A 23,882-nucleotide genomic window follows, 5' to 3' on the forward strand; every position below is an offset into this window, starting at 1 on the left:
AAGTTTTTTTTATCTTTTCTTTCTTCTTTTGACCAAAAAAAATGAAATAAAAAAAAAAACAAGAAGCCCAGGGGCCACACCGCTGACCTGAGCACATTGGTTAGGAAAAAGTAGAAAATGGCTTTTTATTGTTTAAATCCAAAAGTAGTCCCATGACCAATCATGGATTTACCATTTTTTAGAAAATGATTTTTAAAGAATTTTCCTATATTTATCTTTAAAAACTTTGATCGGCCATTTTTGGCCCCGTTCTACCCCTGGGGGTCATGATTTGAACAAATTTGAATCTACACTACTTGAGCATGCTTTCATATAAATATGATGAATTATGGCTTTGTCATTCTTGGGAAGAAGATTTTTAAAGAATTTTCCTACATATTTCTATGTAAAACTTTGGTCGGGCATTTTGGCCCCGCCCTACCCCCGGGGATCATGATTTGAACAAACTTGAATCTACACTACCTGAGCATGCTTCCATATAAATATGATGAATTGTAGCTTTGTCATTCTTAGGAAGAAGATTTTTAAAGAATTTTCCTATATATTTCTATGTAAAACTTTGGTCGGCCATTTTGGCCCCGCCCTACCCCCGGGGGTCAGGATTTGAACAAACTTAAATCTACAATACCTGAGCATGCTTCCATATAAATATGATGAATTATGGCTTTGTCATTCTTGAGAAGATTTTTAAAGAATTTTCCTGTATATTTCTATGTAAAAGTTTGGTCGGGCATTTTGGCCCCGCCCTACCCCCGGGGGTCATGATTTGAACAAACTTGAATCTATTCTACCTGAGGATGTTTCTCAATAAGTTTCATCTTTTCTGGCACAGTGGTTCTTGAGAAGATTTTTAAAATATGCCACCAAATTTTCATTAATTCCCAATTATCTCCCCTTGAATGAGGGCGTGGCCCTTCATTTGAACAAACTTGAATCCCCTTCATCGAAGAATACTTTGTGGCAAGTTTGGTTGAAATTGACCCAGCGGTTCTTGAGAAGAAGTCGAAAATATGAAAAGTTTACAGGTAGACAGACAGACGGACGCCGATCAAAATGTGATCAGAAAAGCTCACTTGAGCTTTCAGCTCAGTTGAGCTAAAAACCTTAATTTCATTATGAAATAATTTATTGATTGTTAATGTTTAGAAGGTAATAACGAAAATTCTATGTTCTTTATCTTGTCAAAAGGACAACCGATAATACTTCGATTAACAGTGTCAACTTTACGTAAGAATATGTCAAATTTTTTTAAACTTTATTTTTCAAGAAAATTTCTTGCATGCCTCTTATATATAATTTCAATATAGCTGTAGTTCCCTTCCTAAAGTGCGTGAATAGTGTTGGACGGCGACGCAATGATTCCAACGATATTTAAAGCAACTTTCTTTACTTGTCTAGATAGCAGATTGGTACTGCTAGAAAACCCATTCCGTGGGTCGAGAATTTAACCTCGGCTTTAGGCAGAAGTAACCATTCTTTACAAATTAATTATTCTGTACTTTTAATATTACTTTTTCTTCACTTTGGACAGGCTATGTTAGTAAAACAAAAAGAAAGAAAGATAGATAGAGAAAAAGTGAAAACCAAACAATGGACTCTTATACTATTAACATACTGGTACCTGTACAAGAAATTGGTTGTTTTTCGTGTAGTTTCCTTCCAATATATTCACAAAATATAACGGTGCTGTGAATATTGGGGGATAGATATTAAATTCACAGCTGTCGTTTGAATAAGGTGAAAATTGAATTTGTACTGTTAATGTGGCTTGTCCTTGCAATGGCGGAGTTCCTTGATCCGTTGCTATGATTTGTATCTATGCAATACAAAATTAGTATGAAATAACCTCTGTAAGTTAAATCAGTTAAATTGAATTGATTATTCAAGTTAATTTTCATTTCAGTAACTTTAACATTAAAATGGTCAAAATACTGCAATATGAAGATAATATTAAGATATGTTTACAATAAATTGATCAAATCCACTTCCCCTGACTGTCCGTTTTAGAGAAATTTGACCAGAGTCTGGATTTATAAAGAAGTAATCATCTACAGGTGCATCTCCTTTCAGACTAAACTTGAATTGGTTGTTTGGTGCCTAAATGAGAAAATGGCTGGATTACCGGTTGCTGGTTTAAATTGGTTGATATTTTCTAAGAGATATTTAAATCATGCAATACTATTGCGATCTAAGGAAAATGTAAAGTCTCTCGTTAATGCTTAAAATTCAGGTTTAGGTACAATTTAGGTACAATAACTATAGCAGAGAACCGTAGAAAAGTCTAGTAGACGGAGAACTTATGTTTGACTGAATCTGATTTCATCTGTCTCTGAATAAAAGCCACATTTACACACCCGTGAGTCACTGTCGGTGGCTGTTACTGTTATAATTTCACTGCCAACTGGGAAATTCTCTAAAATAGTCTTGCCGAATGTAGCAGGATTAAACTTCGGTGCAGCAAGGTTTCTATTCACAGTAATATCCAATGATTCAAAAGCAAATTTCTTAGGAGATCCCCCGTCTTCTGCCAGTAACCATAGCTGTTAAGATAATTGTTCTAGATTATTAATACCAAAAGTGAATAAAAATTTGCCCTTTGTCATTCTTTCAAGAATTCACAGCTACGTATTTCATCCAAAACGTTACAAGAAAAAGCAAAAGATTATTGCATGACTAACTTATAAAATTTACCCTGTATGTAGAAGCTTTGTCAGCCTGAACGGTCTGTCTCAGAGTAACAAGGCCTGTTGATTGATCTACTTGGAAGTACACAGTCGCTGTGCCATCGCCCACCAGGGAGTATCTGATGTCATTGAAGGGACTCTGGAATAAATATATACCAAAATATGAGTCAAATCTTTTGGGATAATCTTTGTTCTGCACTATTGTAACACTATAATCTGTAAAGTCCAAAATCAATTTAAAAACATCAGCGATGTCAAGAAAGAATACATAAACAAGGAAAACAACAAAAACAAATTGAACTAACCACTGTATCTGCATCTGTGGCAGTGACTGTGAAAAGGCTCTGTCCAGCGAGTTGATTCTCATTGATGGAAATGATCGTGGGAATGTTTTGGAAGATAGGGGGATTGGCATTGCGATCCACATCCACCGTGATGGTAATTGAATTAGAGAGAGGATTCAAACCTTGATCTGTGGCAGTAACGGTAATCTGTTTGAAAGACAAGAATTTCAATTGCAATGTCCTTATCTATACTTGAGAAAATCCAATTATCCCTGCCCTGAATGCAACCCTTTCACTAAATAATTTTATACTAGTTTATTCAACAATATCCATCCTCAATAATATATGAATTATGTTATCCCATGCCCATATCCTGAGAGACTACCAGAGATATTTTATTTGAAAGCAAAGAATCATAACACTTTGACTATCTCAAATTTCTTATATTATTACCTGATATATATCACTTCTACATGGGTCATACAGGAGGGACCGTCTCAAAGACAGACTTCCCGTCACAGCATCAATAAGGAAACACTCAATATCCTCTGGTCCAGCAGTCAGGGAATATCTCACAACATTATTTGGTGTCTGTACATGAAACAAAAGTTATACATAATGATGTTATCATTTTTTAAACAACAATCGAGCAACCCTAACAAAACTAAAATTTGTTGAAATGTCCCATAAATTGAACTTTCTCTTTAATTTATAAATTCTAGTTAAGCAAAACTATTTTTTGTTGAAAATTTCTAATCTCCCATACCAATGCGTCAGTGTCATTTGCAGTCACTGCAATAATCTGTTGACCTAGACTCTGTGTTTCTGGGATTCGTGCCACATACGAAAGACGGTTGAAGATTGGACGTTGATAGTTGCTTTTTACTGTCAGGGTTACGACTGTAACATTGGTCTTGCTGGGGCTTCCCTGGTCATAGGCTTCTATTCTTACCTTAAATTAAGTGATTAAAAAACTTGATTGAAATTGAAAAAATAATATACCCTAAAATTTTCAAAAAGTAATTCATTTTCTTTTTTTTAATTGATGATTCATTAAATGTTCTTTGCCCTAATTATAAGTGAAGCTTATTTATTTTATTTTCAAATTCTTAAAAATTTACCCTATGAATTTACCTTAAACTGATCTTGATTAACACCACTTAAGACGTTCCTAACAGTAATCAAACCAGACGTGGGGTCAACCTGGAAATAGGTAGGTGCCAGATCGTCTCCAGTTACTCTGTATCGAACAATACCAAACGGACCCTGATCATTGTCCCTGGCAGTGACCTGTAGAACACTGGCCCCAGTCTGAATATTACCCTCCAAGTCCTTGGAGTATGGGTCGTTGATAAAATAAGGGGTGTGGTCATTTCTGGACACATACACTGTGATGGTGGCTGTTTTAACTCCAGTGGGTGTCAGGGGAGGATATCCTCCATCTTGTAGAGATACAGTTCCCTGAAAAGTATGACAAGTGCATTTATCCATTCAAAATTATTACCACGGAATGACTGACAGTTAATGATCGTTGAAATGACCCGTCTTACTGTGAATGATCTCCTTGTTGAAAGTGTCAAAGGTCTTTGAACTGACAATCTACCATCCTCTGTCAGTCTGAAAAATTGCAGCATGTCGGCATCTCCCGTCAAAGTTGTAATCCTTGTGTTGTATGGCAACTGAAACAGAAGACAAACAGATCAATGCAGAACTTTAACTGTATTCACAAAACTTCTTACAGGTGCTATTTTTGGGTTTTACAAGATAGTGTCACAATGGAAATTAATTCGCTTGAAAATAAATAAAACATAATTCTACCGCAGTATCAGCATCCCTTGTATTCATGTTGGTGATAGTGACTCCCAGATCTTGGATTTCTGTAATGTTTACTGTGTAAGATGTGTTGACCCACTCTGGGGGGTTCAGATTTCTGGAAATGGTGACGCTTACTGTAGATGTGGCAGATAGACTGGGAGTGCCCCCATCTCTAGCCTCAATCAGAATCTAAAATAAAATAAGTTTACTTTTACTTTTTGCAAGAAAACATTGACCCTTTTCCTTTTATGCTTATTCAACATCATTTCATTTTTCCATTTTAATAATAATGATCAAAATAGTTAATTGATGTAAACTGAAAGTGTAAGAGATAACACACTGCAAAGGAAAGAATTTTGGTTTCAACTGAATTAACAACTCTTACTGAAGAGGATTCCACATTGTTATTGAGCAGACTCTGACGAGTTGTGATCAAACCACTGGCAGCGTTAATGCTGAACAAAGTTTGTGCTGTAGCATCACCAATGATAGAGTAGGTCACAACGTTGTGGGGACTCTGAAAAAGAATTTCAAAATTAAATTTTCTTGAAATAATACACAAAAGTATCTTAGAATACACCAGTTCTCTCCTCAGTCCCCAAGCAGGTAAATTTTACCTGTGCATCAGCATCTTTGGCCTTGACTTGTTTGACAGTGATACCACTGACACTGTTGAAGTTAAGAGTAGCTGTGTACGGTGTCCCTTGGAAGATGGGTGGGAATAAGTTTCTGTACACGGTGATCCTTACTGTAGCTTGATCCACAGAAAACTGAGTAGGACTTCCATTGTCACGAGCCCTCACGGAAAACTAAAAGGAAAAAATTTTCAGTTAAGAGAAAAACTGAAGAAATATTTTCATGATTGTTTAACTGTAAGGCAAACATTTCTCCATTAACACTTTAAACAATCTGCTGAATAGAAAATATTTCAAGAATGAAATTCTAAAAATAAAAAAAAATTATCGATAAAAAAAAGCATACAAAAACTAACATACAATATATATCTGCACAAGACAAGGAAATACAAGGAGATGGTCTCGGGTGCGAAGGAGAAGTAAATTTTCCAATTCTTATAAGTTATAACGGCTAGGTATGCCGTATTTTGGTCAGGTAAACGTAGAGTAATTTTGTGTAAAGCCATTTGTATGAAATATTACACAGTTATGGAATCGAGGGAAATTGCAATTTTATCCCAAAGGGAGAAAATATTTTCTTAGATGAGGAAAATAGTCTCTTTAAGGGAAATAGACAGTTTTGTGGTATTAATTTTATATATTGTATATAAATTGAAATTTCAAAATCATCATTAAATTATTAACAAAATATTAGTATATATATTCCTATAAATTGTTTGCATTGATTTGAACTTTGATCTTAGTCAGAGCTGGTCCTTACTTATCGATTAACCAGGGGGGGCAGATGATAGTTTACTTTTGTTGCATAATAATTGGAAGTTTGTCAAACAGTTCTGTGGTAAGTTAGCCGCTATCTTTTATTGTCAGTAAAACACACAATTGTGACAGATGTTTATTTTACAGTAAAACCTTAACATATAAACACTATTCCACTGTACATAGCTTTAAAAAAATGTGTACTTTTTAAGAATACAAACTGTGTACACTGGTGTATCTTGATTGTCAGTATACAAGGGTAGAACAATGGATATAAGGCCCCTGTTGTTTTCAGATCTAATACTGAAGAAGTTCAAGCCAGCCCCATTCAGGTTGGGTGTGGTATCTGTCATCTCATAGTTGATTTCATTATTAGGTCTCTGGAAACAGTTCACATCAAGAATTCTGATAAAAAATAGTCGTTTATCAATAAAAAACATTTTAAGATTTTGTAAAAATTGTGTGCCAAGTCACTTAGATTTATATAAATAATTAGTAAACAAATATTCAAAAAGATTCAAAATATAGTGACCATTCTATGAAAAGTTTTTTTAAACAATATTCACACAATTAATTTATTGTAATCCAAAATTGGAAATTAATTGAAAACTGAATTGTGAAATCAACAAAAAGAAAATATTAAACTGACAAAATTGCGATTGACATTCGTTGAGTTTTTTTTTGATTTAGAAAAGGAAAATGTTATTTATAGAAACATTTAACTAAAAACTTTATTTAGCAATATAAATTGGTTATGGAAAATTTCAGTAAAGGTGGTAAAAACTCCTTTGAAATGACTTACAATTTGATCAGCATCAGTGGCAGTGACAGTAATGACATTTTGTCCCACTTGCTGAGTCTCGTAGATAGAGATGCTATAATCGGTCTGGGTGAACACTGGGGGATTAAGATTTCTTTGGATGTTGATGGTTGCTATGGCGGTGGCCGATCGTGGAGGAGAGCCTCCGTCCTCAGCCACAATGCGACCCTGTCATAAAAAAAATTTCATAATGCTCTTTTAAATCAACGTACAATATCTAAGAAATCTTGGTCATATAGTGCTTGATCCATTTGCATGTGATATTTGATCAGACAGAAACAATGATAAACGTACATATTTTTTTCTTGTGTAACAAAATCTATATATTAATTGGACAGTAAAAAATCAATGATATGATTTAAATGATAGGAGGCTACATCTGATGTGAGGTCTTGGGTAGCGCACGTTTTCCTTGACCTGTGATGTTTCACAGTATGTTGCATCAATGTTGAAGAACTGCTGGAAATCTCCATCTCCTATTAGTTTATATCTTAGTTGTCCATATGGTGATAACTAATTGATACAAAAAAAATTACATGTAAATGCAATATGACAGTATGAGGTCCAACTGCGACTATTAATTTCTGAATGAAGAAACATAGTAAATAAATGCAAAACTGCATATATGGTTTGAGCCGTGAGAGAATCCCGGATTTGGCTGCATTGCAGATGTAAAATGACCTGCAGGGCGTATTTCTCGTTAAATTATTCTACATTAGACACTGATAACATTTTGAAATTCATTAATTTCATTTTGTATATTTGTGTTTTTATATAAATTGGAAAATAGTTTTGTTATCACTGATCAATGGCTTTCAAATTAAAATTCTATTTGTTTTCTTCCATTTGAAACAAATTATAGTTTTAATATTCTCTGTACATTGAAAAACCTTTTATAAAGCTTATAACAATTATAGTTATATGGCAATATCATAAGAAATCTTACATTTGAATCTCCATCTGTGGCCGTAACTGTTAGAACTCCAGTACTAATAGGTCTTGTTTCTGGAATAGTAGTTGTAAAAGGCCCAGCAAAAATAGGAGCATTGTCATTCCTTGTAATTGTGATTGTAACAGGAGCAGACACTGCTGAAGATTTTGGTGGAATTCCATTGTCTCTCAGACGAACTTGAAGCTAAACAATATAAATATTGGTGACTTTATTGTGCATTCTTAGGACAGATGTACCATGAAATACCATGTTACGTAATGTAAATTTCCCCCATGTGTAAATCACCAGTTTTAAGGTTCAAAGCCCTGATGTAGACAATGACTTTAATGTTAATATCATTAAGAGAAAGGTAAATAATTCAAAAACTGTTTACAACATTCAAATCTGTCTAAAAATGATACTTCAGCATATTTCAGCATCTGACTTGTAAAACTGCCCATTTAACTAGATCATACTTACGGTGAAGATTTGTGTACTAGTCTCAGTGAGTGGTCTGGACACAGTCAATAGTCCAGTGGCTGGGTTCAAGTAGAAGAAATTGGTGCCTTCCACAGGATTGCTGGATTCCAGTATGTACTCAATGGCATGCTGGAGGAAAAAATAATTAGTTATGAAAAATTTCCTGTAGCCTAAACTTCAATGTAATTTTACAAGAAAAAGGGAAATTGCATCATAGTAAAAATCCTCACCTGATCTGCATCCTGTCCACTGATCTGCACAAGACTGACGGCCAGTGGGTAACTTTCGTTGATGGTTCTACTGTAGGAGGGACTGGTGAAGCTTGGAGCGTTAGGGTTACGGTTAACAGAGATGGTAACATTAGCATAAGCCTTGTCATTGGGATAGTCACTATCATAAGCTGTCAGCCCAAGCTGAAAATATATTTAAACCTTGTTGTCTACTGTTACTTTCAAAACAGTTCTGAGTTAGTGTGTGTTATGCTCAAAATGGGTACATCAAAGGCAAGAAGCTACAAATGTAGGTAAAACTTACAGTGTATGTTGTTGCTGTATCACTGGCTAAACTGGCTATTAGACTAACTTGTCCGTTGGCGTTCACACTGAAATATCCCGGAGCTGACATGTATCCGATAACTTCATATATAAGTGTTCCCTGAAAAATAGCAGAATAAAAAAACTTTGTTAATTTGTTACGTCATTTCTACAATACTTTGAAACCCTTATTATTTTTTTCACAACAATTTTCTTCAATCTCCTGATTTTAGTCCTGAAATAAAATTGACTGTATACATTTTAATCTGTTGTGGCCTGACTGGTAAACATTTGCAGCCAAGACAGGGGGACATATTTATTTATTAAATATACAATCAAAAAAATATATTCAAGGCTAAGTTTATCCATTTTCAAAAACATTGTAGCTCCACAAAATATAATAAATTTACCAAACAAGATTTCAAAATCCTACATCAAGAATGAGATTTTTACACTACAAACACAGAAAATTTATGATATCTATATGATGAGTCCACATACAGACAGATCGGGATCAACTGCTGAGGTAGATATCACTGGTCCCAGAGCCTGGTTATAGTCAATGCCTGTTCCATACTGCTGTCTTAGAAATGCTGGAGGGCTTGTGTTTCTTCTTACTGTGATCTCCACTTGGGCCAGTGCAGATTTCTCAGGTTTGGACTGATCACGAACTCGCACAGTGAACTGTGAAAGATTATAAGTGTATCTATATTGTACATGTAAGAATCTTCACAAATAGTTTATTCAAACCTTCAGATAACATTCATGTGAATTCTCTCTTTAAAAATACAAGAATTAATAAACAGTACATTTTTCATAAGCTTAATTATTGACAAAAAATAGCTTATATTTAAAATTAATTTGCTCATCAACAAAAACTTAAGTCTATACTAAATTTTCATTTCTAAGGTTTGTTATCTTACTGTGTATGTGGTTTTGGATGTGCCAGCTAAAAGCTGCCTAAGGGTAATAACTCCTGTGCTGGCAGCCATGTAAAATGGTTCTGTCTCCCCAGTTTGCTCAATAATGGAGTACAATAGGACATCCTACATAAATAAAATACTTCTGTTTACAGACTGCATGTGGAGGTACATGATGAATTTCTTTCACCACAGATCAACAACAAAAATCATCACCCCAAAAAACAGTTTAGACTGTAATAGTTCTAAAATTGTTTGAAATCCATAAATCTAAGTGAGTTTATGACTGTCACCATCTTACGTTCACATTATAAAAAATAAATAAAACAATTCAATACTATCCTTCATTTTTCACCTTCCCCCTTTTATTTATTTGTTAATGTATCATACTGGGACTAGTGAGAATTGAAACACTATGATTTTACGAAATTTTGTCTTATTCGTACCTGAGTATCAGCGTCAGTAGCAAACACTTGTACCACAGACCGCCCCAAGTTGTACTTCTCATCAATACTTGCTCTATACACAGTGGAATTGAATACAGGAGGATTGATGTTTCTGGCCACTGTCACATTCACTGTGTTTTCTGCTGACTGCAGTCCATTGGGGAACTGCTTCTCGGCTCTCACTAGAATCTGTACAAAAAGAAAATAAATAACTTCAATTAAGATAAACTATTAATTGTATTTTAATAGAAAATATTTAAAAAGATGTATATCTTCTGTAGTCAGCTAGAAATACTTTCTGCCTTTTTTTGCCCTCAACACAGATGAGGCACAGAATCAATTCAAGGAAGAAAACATTAACCCTTTAACTTTAAATCTGGACAAATTAATAGTAATTGGAGCAAAATTGTTAACAAGGTAAGTGGAAAAGGGCCAAAATTGCACCAGGCAGAATAACCCATTATACTTAACCACATGTAGAAGCACTTACCAAATATGTTGTTCTCTTGGACAAATCAGTGCGGAGGTCAGTTTTCACAGAAATGGCACCAGTGTTCTCATCAATTTTGAAGTAATCTGGACTATCACTATAGCCAACTATGGAATATTTGATGTTAGGCTGGAAAAGAAGAAAAATTTATCATCTATACCATTAATGGGACACTCTAACAATATTTTCTGAATTCCTCAGAATTCTCCACTTGGACCCTTGGTATAAATATCAGCCTAGAGCCATAAGCTCACCTGAGGAGTGGCAGTAACAGTGATGAAACTCCGATCCACAGGGTCATTCTCATCAATGCTGGCAGTGTATGGTTGTAACTGTGTGAACCTTAGAGTGTCATCAATTGTTACGTCCACAGTCACCGTAGCTTGTCCACTCTGTGATGGTGTGCCCTCATCTGTAGCCGCCACTCGGAACTGGGAGGCAAAAAATAAACCATGAATCAAGTGTTGAAATTATAATGTACCCTTTGGAAGACATAATGACACATTTGATTTGTTTAAACTTTCACAGGAAAAATATTTCAACAATGTGAATTTGGTATAAACAGCTTTCTGAATCCAGAATGAATAGACTTACTATGAATTGTTGGAGTCCTGTTCCCTTAATTGACTGCTTGAGAGAAATTCGACCGGAGTCTGGGTTTATATAGAAATAAGTATCTGCATTTGTTCCTGGTACAATACTGAACTTGAACTGGTTGTTTGGTGCCTTAAAAAAATTAACATTCATTTTAAATTTTTTTCAACTGAAAAATACATGTTAATATAGGAGGAACCCATCACATAGTCTATTAAAGGTGTTTTTGATTTTTACATTCGTTTTTCTCTAAAAAAAAAGCCACATTTACACACCTGTGGGTCACTGTCGGTGGCTGTTACTGTAACAATTTCACTGCCAACTGGGAAATTCTCTATGATAGTCTGGGTGTATGAAGCAGGGTTAAATTGAGGAGCAGCAAGGTTTCTATTTACAGTAATGTCTACAGTCGCTGTCGCAGTTTTCTTTGGTGAGCCTCCGTCCTCAGCCAATAATCGCAACTGTAAACAAGAGGCCCATGGGCTTAAAAGTCACCTGAGCATCATTCAATAACTTTCCAAGCAGAGGCGATGACATTTGCAAATTGAAAGAGGCACAGTTGCTCATCATAACTATACATTTAGCATGTTTAGTTTGGTTACTTAATACCCATAGACATAGAATGGGTGGACGAAAATGCATTTTAACTACTGAGTAATATTGAGCAAAACTCAGCAGTGCCCTCACCCCACATAAACCCTTGACCCAAGGTCCACACATTTCTCAATTTTGGAAAAGGTACCATTGCTGATCATAAATGTTTAATCAATATAATGGATCAAATTTCAGTATTAAGTGTAACCAAGCGGAGATGGAAAACGCAGGTTCAGTTTAATAAATTTATTTGGAAATGAAAAAGCAATGGCAGATCTACAAATACAAAAATATATATACAATATCATAATACACATAGACACTGAGACAAAATACTACTTTTATTTCCTATTCACTTCAAAAATAAGAAAATTTAAGTTTACGAAGCCCAAAACGTCAACTTCATAGTTTAAAACACCTTTCTCTCAAAAATATGAAAAATACTTGAGATTATAACTTGGACTTAATAAAGAAAATACAAAAATTTAATAGACTAAGAAAATTACCTTTCAAGTGGTGACAACGGGCAGCTGGTAATAGGTAAGTTAAATTTCCCGCACTGACAGGGATGGGCCCATGTCTCAGTATATATAGCAGAAAAACCGGTTAAACAAGGGGGTACAAATATACTGGCCAATGAGATTTTGTGAGTAGAATTCATGAATGGAGACTATTACCAAATATGGCATAAAGTAAATTATGTCTCAGTAAGTCATTCAAATAAAGATAAAAAAATTATTTTAAATAAATATGACTCCGACACATAAGACACACACACCTCGTCTTCTATGATACCTCTCATCCAGGGGCCTTGAAATTCACAATTCTGGAAGAATTATCTATGCTCATCATAACTATGTATGTAGTTAGTTTGTTTAAAACCCAGGAGCAGAGAAGATTTTCAAAGAATCGTTGCATTTTCCCTACATAATCAATAGAGCCCCACCCTAAGTAACATCAGAACTCCTTACCCTTGGGCCATGATATTCACAATTTTCAAAGAGGCTTCCTTTCTCAACAGAAATATGTAGCTAGTCTGTTAAATACCAAGGAGCAGAGGAGAGGATTTTCAAAGAATTGATGCATGTTCACTATATAATCAATAAAGCCCGGTAAAGACGAATAATGACCCCAATCGAATAATGACCGGGGGTCATTTTTCGACAGCGAAAAATCACCCCCGGTCATTATTAGACGTTGAAAAATGACCCTTTTGCCCGTAGAAAAAAGTGTCACTTCCCTAAACATTTGCAGAACCCACGTGAAGAAAAATGACCCCCGTAGAAAAATGACTCCCTGTAGATTATAGCTGAAATTTTTAGGGGGCAAAAAATTTAAATAAAGAAGCATATTGGCCAAAATGCTCACCTGAGCTAATTGGGAATAAATTGATGATATGGAAATTGATCTCATTACATTATACAATTATAGCTATATTGTAGGGTCAATGCCTTGATTCAGAATCTAAAGGAGTAAAAGATTTATCGAACCTAAAGGGTTAGGTAAACATTGTTTTTCGATAGTGGAAATCAGCGTACTGACAGAAAAAAATCAGCAGTATTATATATTATCAAATCCTCCGCTTGAAAAGCGGAAGGTTATATAGTGATCGGGATGTCCGTCCGTCTGTTACGCTTTGGGGTATCAATCTCTTATCCGCAACCCATCTTATATATAAAAAGATGTGTTTGTGAAACAGCTATGTCCCTGTATGGCAACATAACGAAGATTAAACTTTTCTTAAATGCAATTTAAATATATTGGTACCCAAAGTAGGGTTCTCACAAGAAATACAATTGCAAAATAGGAAAGCCCTAGCACCACTTGTTTAAAAGTAATGGCTAAGGATAAGTTTTTGAAAGGTAGGTCAAACTCAAAGGGTCAAAGTTGATGGTTTCTTAAGAAATGTTTAATGTAACAAGGATTACATATGTGAAGTATGAAAACCCCAGCCCTTACCATTCAAAAGTTATGACAAAGGTTAATGTTTTTTTCATAAGTACGGAAATCTTCAAGGTCAATGTCAAAAGGTCAAAGATTTTAGTATCCAATGAAAGGTCATCCCCCCCCAAAAAAAAAACATATGTGAAGTATGAGAGTACTAGTACATGTATCTACCATTTAAAAGTTATGGCCAAAGTAAAAATTTGGCATTTTGTTTAAAATGGGACAAAATCTAAGGTAAAGATTAAAAGGTCAAATTTGGTTGTACCCAATGTAAGGTCTTGTAACAAGGAATACACATATTAAATATGAAAATCATAGCTCCAATAAATGAAAAATTATGGTCAAGCTTAAGTTTTTGCGGACAAACAGACCGACGGACACGATAAAATTATATACCCCCGAAAATTACGGGGACATCAAAAGAAATGGTCTTAATTAACTTTTCATATTATGACACAGTATAAAGATGTTACGAAAATGAAAATGTTTGTTCTGATTTTCATATTAAATTCTCTGAAAAATACACTCAGAACTGAGTCAAAAGTAACACAAGAATTTAAAAATGTTATGAATACTTTGTGCTAAATCAAAAGGGTATTTCCAATTGTATAGTTTTTGCAATAGAATGTGTATTTTACACTAGCCCATATAGCTTTACAGAGCATATTTTTAGGTGTTATACCTACCCCACCCCTTACTTATTTGGGAGGAAGTCAATATCAACAAAAGCAACAAAAAATACCCTACCTTTATTTTTCCACAAGGAGTGACTAAAAATAAGCTGAAAATAATCTACTATTCTACTTATTTTCAATTGTTACTCTGCATGTATAGGATTGAACATATAAAAAATATACAGCATTGAGGAGTCTGCTTCACTTTTTTACTTTTTCCCAACAAATATTTTTTTTTCTGAAACAACGTATCAATGGAGTCAGTAAAGAAAAAAAAAATTATATTCATAAATTTCATCTCCAGCGTGCGTTTGATCCATTTACATGTACCATCTCTGATCTTCTAGGTTTGTTCCTTTATCAGAGAAACGAAGATTTTAAATTGCTTAAAACCGATTTGTCAATATTTCGGCAGAGAGAAATGAGGAACTTTATCACCCCCTACATGCTAAGAAGAACAAAGATTAAATCTATTCAAAATAATGCATGAATTACTCGAAGGAAGAACACTTATAATATACAGCATATTTTTCCCTTTCACCTGTTATAAAATTGTATCGCTTTAAAGGGGGTCATTTTTCAATGGGGGTCAATTTTTTATAGGACTAACATATAAAATAATGACCCCTAGGACTCTTTTTCTACAAAAAATATTTTTTTCTACGGGTGGGGGGCATTTTTTTGTTGTTGAAAAATGACCCCCGGTCATTATTCGATGGGGTTCATTATTCGTCTTTACACCGGCCCTGACATTAGAACCCCTGATCGTGGGGCCATGCCATTCACAATTTTAGAAGAGGCACCCTTCCTCAAAATATCCAGGAGCAGATATGAAGATTTTCAAAGAATCAAATAAATGAGTTTTCACTAAATAATCAGTAGAGCTCCGCCCTAACACCTGGGGGCCATAAAATTCACAATTTAGAAGAGGTATCCTTGCTCGGCATAACTACATGTATGTACTTAAGGTATTCAATCCCTAATAGCAACAGATCCACTGAAATTAAATAAATAACATATATGTTGGTGTTGAATTCTTAGTTTATTAGACATAATTCCCATTTATTACTATTAGCTTGTAAAAGTAGGATTGTCCTAATTTATGATCTTGAATTTTGGTAAGAGTTATCTCCCTCTATATTTTAATTAATTGAAAAATCAAATTTTAAAATTTATTCGGTGTAAAAGTTTTCAATTGTCATTCTATTTCTAATACTCCAATGCATCTTTCCGCTATAGTATTTATTGACATTCATATTATTTAATTTTTCATTTAAAAAATATACACTTTTTCCGGCAGGCTTCAATGTAATCTTAGTTAATTAACTACTGCTTAATTAATGAAATTTTAAAAACTTTCTCGCAGGCAATCCTTTTCTACTAGAAATTGCTTTAATTTAATATCAGAGTATTATGTACGAGGGGTAATCAAAAAGTTCGCAAACTAATTGAATAACTTCCATACAAGAAACAATATTTGGTTTTCATGTTGATTATATTTTTAACAAGAGGTACTGTGAGCGATGAGCTCACTAAATGATACCCCCCGCCTCCCATATGGCTGTAACTGGTGAAAAAGTCCATGTTTTCCTGTGGCCGGGAAACCCAAAATATGTGTCGGATCAAAAAGTAAAATAGGAGGTGCACAATGGCAATATGTAATAAAGATTCTGTGAAAGTTTCATCAAATTCCATTCAATGGTATGAGAAGAGTTGCGGATAAGAGATGGGTACCCCAAAGCGTAACAGACGGACGGACGGAATTAACGATTACTATATACCCTCCCACTTTTCAAGCGGAGGGTATAATTAATCCTCCCCGATTTTAATGCACATCAATCACTGTTCTGCGCATGCGCGAATCACGTGATATTGGCGGTCACGTGACCCCCTCCGTAGCGTTCTTTCACAAAAGTTAAAAGATTTTTCCGAGTTTTATATTTCTTTCCATGTGAGTTAATTTTTATGACAAGAACAGTTAATTTGTCAGAAATGGTCATATCTAACATTCTTTCCAAAAATAAGCATGGCGACCATTAAAACACAAATCTTCTGTCTCAGGAGAGACCTTTATATAAAACAAGGTGGATAGAGAATGGGTGCATCCTTTTTTATCATATCTAATATGTTTAAAATCTAGAGTAAACGATATCTTAGGTATTTAATACTTATACCATTGTTCAAATATTCAACTATTTTCAAAGTGCTAATTGGAGGTCTTTGATAGGAAATTGCTTAATTAAAAATACATATCTTTCAAACTTGCTTTCACTGGGCTAGATGACAAGTAGCATTTTTAACCATCAGCCTTCCTTCACTAAAACGATTAATCCAATCATTAATTGAATTTATAGGAACTCATTTATCTCAATAAACTGTGTACAAATTATTATATGATACTGTAGAGGAATTTCTAAGATATTACAATAAATTGTACAATCGTTTGCTGAACGAGTTCGACTGAGACAACCATTTTTCGTCACAAGTGACCTAAATAGTGACGTCATTTTCACATTGTGACGTCACAAACAAGGAGAGAAACTTTATTCAGCATATGCTATTTATAGACCTTGTGTATGGCTATGTGTGTACCGAATTTCATTCTAATCTGAATTGTGATTTTGAAGATATAGAGATAGTTTGCGAACTTTTTGATCACCGCTCGTATCTGACGGACATTAAAGGGTAGAGAATTTGGTCCCATTAGGGACGGAAATCCTTAATTTATTAGCTTGATTCCCAAGAGACGAGGAAAATTATTCAAAGAATTAATGAATTTTCACTATATAATCAGTTTACCCCTTCCTTAACACCAGAACCCCTGACAAATGGGGCATAAAATTTTGGAAGAGGCACTCTTCCTTATCATGACTATGTACAAAATTCGTTTGCTTTATACCCAGGAGCAGAGAAAAAGATTTTCAAAGAATTTATTCACTATACATGTATAGGTAATCAATAGAGCCCCGTCCTAACTCCAGAACCCCTGACCCTGGGGCCATGAAATTCAAAGTTTTGGAAGAGACACCCATCCTCATAATAAATATATGTAAGTAGTTAGTTAATTTAAAATATTCAGGAGCGGAGAAGAAATGTTACAAAGCATTAGTGCATTTTCATTATAAAATCAAATGGGTCTGCCATAACACAAGAATCTCTGATTTTTGGGCCATGAAATTCACAATTTTGAGAAGAGGCATCCTTCCTCATCATGACTTAGTATGTAGTCTGTTTGTTTTGTGCAAAGGAGAAGAGGCGAAGATTTTCATAGAATTAATGCATGTTCACTAAATAACCTACACAGCCCAGTCCTAATTTCAGTACCCCTTACCCTTGGGCCATATATAATTTACAACTTTGGAGGAGGCACTCTTGCTCATTATATCTATACATTAAGTTTGTTTGTTTAATACCCAGGAGTAGAGAAGATTTTTTAAAAACAAATATTGCACTTTCTATATAGCCCCACCCTAACATTAAAATTCCTGACCCTGGGGCTATGGATTTCACAATTTTGGTAGATGACTCAATGCTTATGCAACCACGCTAACAGTTTGACTTCATGATGTCCTTGAGTAAAGACGATTTTTAAAGACTGCATTAATTTTTTTGGTTTTGGCCCATCCTCAGGCCCCCGGGGGGAAACGGCCATGATTTTTTGTTTCCTTTTATCCATAGATGTTAGATGCCAAAATTGGTCGAAATTGGCTCAGCGGTTTCAGAGAAGAAGCTGAAAATGTTCAAAAGTTTACGACCGATTGACGACTGACAACGACGTACAAAAACAGATAGCAACAAGTTACCTCAGTGACTAAGGTGACCAATCAAGGCCCACTTTATAGACATTCAAAATAAAGTAAGAGTTGACAGTCGAAATGTACAATGCCACCATCGTCACAAACCACAAATCCCTAAAAATTATGTGTTGATAGAGAGAATCGACGTGAATCATCCGTGGGTTACTTTCAATGAACGGCCACAAGTGGATATAAAAGTCTGAAGATTTTTTTTTTTTACATTTTCTGGAATTTTGAATAGAAAGTAGACGTAAGTCTTATGAAATATAGGTTTTGACTTCCTACCTTGTAAGTATTAGCAGTGTCTGCTGCCAAATTAGCTGCATTCTGAACCCGAATGTTGGATCCATCCAGTCTGAATAGAGTAACTGCGGAATCGTCTCCGATCACCGACACTGAGACAACATTGAAGGGGCTCTGCACAAGGAATAATTATCAACGCATAGCCAATAAAAATTTCTGACTAAAATGTTTTTGTGCCATCTCCCAACTCAGGATTTAAAAAAATGGGTTGGTAGGCACATGTAGCCGAGACCCCCCCCCCCTTTTTTCCAGAAATTTTCAACAACATTGCTATATTTTAAGAATCTTATTTTCAGAATCCTTAAAAAATGATTTCTTCCTGGTGGTTAAATAGAGTTTAAAGTCGTTCCAGTCGATCGGGGAGGACAACCAAAGAATCTGATTAAGATCGTCTTAATGCACCAGTTAACTTTCGAGTTTGTTTCAACAACATGTTTGGCTCCATAAGATATGACTAATTAACTTTTTTTAAACAAAGAATTTTAAAGCACACGTTTTTTGCATCCCTTTATGCTGTCATACACTATTATCATATTACCACTGTATCAGCGTCCGTGGTTGCTACACTGACTCCGGGTAAGGCCGAGTTGTCCTGGACAGCTCTGGTTATGGCGGATCTATAGGGTGTGTTTAGGAACACTGGAGGTTGGGAATTCCTGATTATTTGAATAGTCACCATACTTTCTCCAGTTAATGGAGGGGAACCGTTATCTTTCGCAATCACACTAAACTGTGCAATTAAAGAAAGTAAAGCAAAGTAAACATTCGTTTTTACTATTACTTGTGCATAATCAGTTGATTGACAATATTTTTATATTAAAGTTAAATCGAAACAAATTTTTATGCCATATAAATGTATCTCTCAATAAGGGTTTGATTTTAAAGGATTATATAAGGAGAACGTCGCCCAATCAAAATAAAATAACCCAAAGAAAACATGAAAGAGACCGTACTGATGGCAATATTGAAAAAAAAAATCGTTCTTAATTTCGACTGCATTCTATTTTACCTGGAATTGAGAACTTGTTGTCGCGCATAATCCTTGTTTCAAAAAAACTTTCCCGGATTTCTTTTCAATATCAAAGTACTGCATTGGCTAAAATCAAATGAAAAATAAATCTACTTTAACAAAAAATGCCAATTATTCAGAAAAGCATATATCGTTTAACAACTTTAGATAAAACAAATTACATTTATTCAATATAAAACATATATAGTACATACCAAAAAAAAAAACACATAAATAATTACAGGTAAGTAGGGATGAAATTATATAGTTTTGATTGATCCAAACCGGTTCGATAAACCAGGGATATCAATGTTTGTAAGTTATTTCTTTGTCAAGTTTTTATATTATGGAGTAAATGTTCGAACATATCACACAAAAGAGTAGTCCCTTTGCGAAAAAGAAAACAATGTTCAGCAGTTCGACATACCATTCTTTTCTTCGAAAAGTATTCCAAAGTCCAGGGAGCACATAATCAGAGTGTATAGGATCAAATAATATGCAATAAAGACCAACGGAAAAAAAAAGATTATTTCACAGGGAACCAACCTAACGTTACGCAGTTATTAATGACGAAGAGCGACTGCTACAACATTAGAAACCTTGTTTATTTAAAATTGTACAAATAATTGTTAGACAAAAAATCCTCGTTCATAAATTTATAGTAACTTCACTTGTGTCATCAATAATCATCTTTAATTCACCCTTGCATCAATCACTGATTGACGTCCTTTCAGAATTTAGAAATCTTTCGTAATTAGCGTGAAAACTTTTTTTTTTTATTTCATAGTGTTTATAAAAGAAAGTATGAAACAGATATTCACACAACTATAATTATTTCATTAACTTTTCTGAAGTCGCCTTATTGTCTTTTACGCTAAGGAATTACTTTTTATATGTATTTTCAGGTTATATAAGCTTTGTGAAATTTAAAATAGGGATAAAAATCATTGAACAAATTTTGATAATTAAATCCGTGCTAAAATTGTATGAATTCCTTTTGATATCTGGTCACTGCTTATCTCAGTCATTAAAACAGTTTATCTGTTAAATGTTTTTGAGTAAGTAAAGTGATTTTGAGCGATAAAGAACATGTTCGATATGCATTAGATAGAATAATTACTTGTTCAATGTAATCAAGCTATTATTTGCCTGCAAGTCATTTAAGTACACAAATATAGTTTAAAAGATTGATATTCGTACGATGTTATGTGGAATACAAAGTATGGTAGACTTAATGGTGGGTGTGACCGGTGGCACTTATTTCTGCATGGCATCTGATCCCACCCCTGATGTTTAAGAACCTCTTGTTTGCCTTGCTCCTGATTTGTACTGTTTTGATGGACTTTTGAGCTTGAATACCGTTCGTTTTGCCATATTTTTCTTAACTTATCAATGACATATATACCAAATTCGATTTACTTTAATGTAGTCATTTCAAAGAAGTTGAAAAAGATTTTTGTTAAATAACCGAAAATTAAAACTTATTTAAAATACATGACGGGGGCTTGATGGTTTGAAACTTGTATAGAACTAGTTTCATGAATGGAACTGGAAACTTGTCAGGAAAAAATTAAATTATTTGAAATCAAAGAATTATAATTATGCTGTCTGGATGCATAGGTTTTTCACTTCTTGAAACGGAGAGACTTAAGGGAATCTTTTAATTTTCACAGTAAAAATATCACATTTCATACTTAAAATTCACTGAGAAATATACATCCATAATTTATCACGTACTCAAGAAATATATTACAGCCATTCACCAGAGAAAATGTAATAAAAAAGAGTACTTACTAAGCTTTCATTTCCTTGAGCTATGGTATACTCGATTTCTTTGTTGATTCCTGCATCCAGATCTGTAGCTATTACCCCAGAATACACTATTGTTCCCATTGGTGCTGACTGTTAATTTATATATTAAAAAATAAGTTCACTATCTGTTTTCAAGTCAACTTGATTTACTTACTTATTTTAATATTTTGAAATATATTTTGAAAAATTTAATTAATTAAATCAATTGTCAGCAGAGCAAGTACACAATTCCGTATCTATTGGTTTATCTTAAGGCCCTTTCACAATTGGCGCACGAGCAGAAGCGACAAAATATTCATGCGACCGAATATTTTGTCTATGATCGTAAACTGTTGCCAAAATAATCGCATATTAAAGAAGTATTCGAACGAAATTCGCACGTCTAAAGCGACTGTTGTGCATAAAATCTTGCGATATATCTTGCATCTAGATGCGACTGTTGTAGAATGAAAGCGAGTGTTGTAAGATAATGCTATAGGATTGCACGACTGATCAGGTAATTGGACGATTGAACGTGCGTCAATACGACTGCTCGTGCGCTCATGCATTCCATAGTACGAATGTTCGTGCGAGTCTGAGGGCCGGGTATACATACCACCCGTTTCCTACGCTCTTCAGTTGACATAGTTAAGATGCTTTTAATTATACACGGTATAATATATACCTGTTGCAAAGCATTGCAATTGAAGGTAATAAATCAAGCAATGGTAGTAAAACGTTGCAAGATTACATGAGACATGTTGAGCAACAGTCTCATGGTCGCAAAACACACACAAAGACAGCTGCGATTAATCTTACGATCTTTAAAAATCGTGCATCAGTCTTATGAGTACATAAAACGTTGTAAAACGTTCGTACTAATATTCGTGCGTTGAATTGCGATAATTTGGATCGCATTTGGTCGCGTCTGAATAGTGTGCATGTTGACTATTTTGAGGCGACCTGATGCGACCACTAAAACACATGCAATGAATGCGAGACATCGTGCAACGTATGCGATAGCTCGTGCGAAGCTAAAATTTTCCCATCGCAGTGTTGTAAAGTGCTCGTGCGCCAATTGTGAAAGGGCCTTTAGGATCTTAGCTTCTATATATAAACGAGAAATCCGTACATTTCTACGCACAAAGGTCAAGTACCATTTTTTACCATTCAAAAATAACGTCGAACGTCCTACTTTTGTGTACAACTCGATTAACTCAGGTGAACGGCATATTTCTGTTTTCGTTCGAATAACGGTGAGGCTAGATTGATTACATAGTAAAATTGCATTTCTTTAATTCTTTGAAAATCTTCTCTTATCCTGGATATATAGAAGCAAACTTGATGCATTACTATTGTGAGTAAGGGTGTTTTAAAATTGTACTATTCATGATACCTAAGCTCGATTTGGTTAGTTTGTCAGGCTCTGTGAATAAGCATCAATACTTTGAAAATCTTGTTCTTTGCTCTGAGTCGTGCTTGTCATATCTCTAACCTATCGCATGGCGACAGAACCGTCAATGCCTATATTTTCATAAATTCCCTTGTCATACGCACCGGAATCCACCATGTTCCACAGGTCAAGACTTTTTTGTAAATTTATCTCTACACAACTTTCACACATTTTTAGTTGGTTTTCCTTCGGTATCGTATTTTAATTTCTAATAAAATAAAGTTGACTAACCTCTAGGATTGAAGCAGAATAAGAGGCATTTGTAAAAATAGGTGCATTATCATTTATATCTCGAATCTCCAACTGCATTACGAAAAACTTTGTTTGCGTTGGGTATTTCTGAAATGAAGAGTACAAAAATTAGTTTAACAAGTTTTACCTTTAAATTTTCTTTTAAATTTTTAAACCTAAAGCTTGCAATTTGTAATGTTATTATCTTATGACAATAACAAAAAAGCACACTTTTTGATATTATACAACAAACAGTTAATGCTGTTCCTTTTAAATTTTAACATTCTGCATTCAGAGAGAAGTAGATTTAATTTCATAGGCAGCACTTTTTTTTGTATTCCACTACTTGTCTCAGGAAAAACTTATGAGCTATGAAATTCATAATTGATCTATTTCTTTCTTTCTTTAAATATCATCTACTACAGTTAACCGATCTCAAATCTAAGACTCTCTAAAATATGTGCAATGCATACAATAAATTAATTTGGTCAGATTTGCAAACCAACTTTACTTACCAATGCACGACAAGATAATTGAAATTCAATATTGTTGAGGTCATCATTTTCAGTATAGGAACTCCCCTTTGAAACGAAAAAGAGCACAAAATATTAATTGATGTAAAAAAAATAATTATATACTTAAATTTAATTTTTTTAAACAGAGGTTAACTGTAACATATGTGAAAAGGTAAGTTT

The 23,882-nt window shown here is 34.3% G+C and overlaps 1 protein-coding gene across 1 annotated transcript in view; it reads right to left on the reverse strand.

The window, feature by feature from the left end:
- Positions 1 to 23,882, reverse strand: part of LOC134277919 (protocadherin Fat 4-like) — a 174,945-nt gene that overhangs the window by 821 nt on the left and 150,242 nt on the right. Inside the window, 31 exon segments of the mRNA XM_062760220.1 lie at positions 1,622 to 1,816; positions 1,966 to 2,097; positions 2,355 to 2,540; positions 2,692 to 2,823; positions 2,990 to 3,175; positions 3,422 to 3,559; positions 3,735 to 3,920; positions 4,103 to 4,429; positions 4,519 to 4,647; positions 4,787 to 4,972; positions 5,169 to 5,300; positions 5,401 to 5,592; positions 6,396 to 6,554; positions 6,977 to 7,189; positions 7,400 to 7,507; positions 7,941 to 8,129; positions 8,406 to 8,534; positions 8,636 to 8,818; positions 8,940 to 9,059; positions 9,440 to 9,622; positions 9,862 to 9,984; positions 10,305 to 10,493; positions 10,795 to 10,923; positions 11,049 to 11,225; positions 11,389 to 11,520; positions 11,664 to 11,849; positions 18,686 to 18,817; positions 19,242 to 19,433; positions 19,713 to 19,799; positions 21,507 to 21,614; positions 23,188 to 23,295. Of these exon segments, the coding sequence (XP_062616204.1) occupies positions 1,622 to 1,816; positions 1,966 to 2,097; positions 2,355 to 2,540; positions 2,692 to 2,823; positions 2,990 to 3,175; positions 3,422 to 3,559; positions 3,735 to 3,920; positions 4,103 to 4,429; positions 4,519 to 4,647; positions 4,787 to 4,972; positions 5,169 to 5,300; positions 5,401 to 5,592; positions 6,396 to 6,554; positions 6,977 to 7,189; positions 7,400 to 7,507; positions 7,941 to 8,129; positions 8,406 to 8,534; positions 8,636 to 8,818; positions 8,940 to 9,059; positions 9,440 to 9,622; positions 9,862 to 9,984; positions 10,305 to 10,493; positions 10,795 to 10,923; positions 11,049 to 11,225; positions 11,389 to 11,520; positions 11,664 to 11,849; positions 18,686 to 18,817; positions 19,242 to 19,433; positions 19,713 to 19,799; positions 21,507 to 21,614; positions 23,188 to 23,295 (4,968 nt within the window).

The sequence above is a fragment of the Saccostrea cucullata genome, unplaced genomic scaffold (genome assembly GCF_032062105.1).
Source record: "Saccostrea cucullata isolate Sc308-1 unplaced genomic scaffold, CSIRO_AGI_Scuc_v1 ctg474, whole genome shotgun sequence".
Classification (NCBI taxonomy): Eukaryota; Metazoa; Mollusca; class Bivalvia; order Ostreida; family Ostreidae; genus Saccostrea; species Saccostrea cuccullata.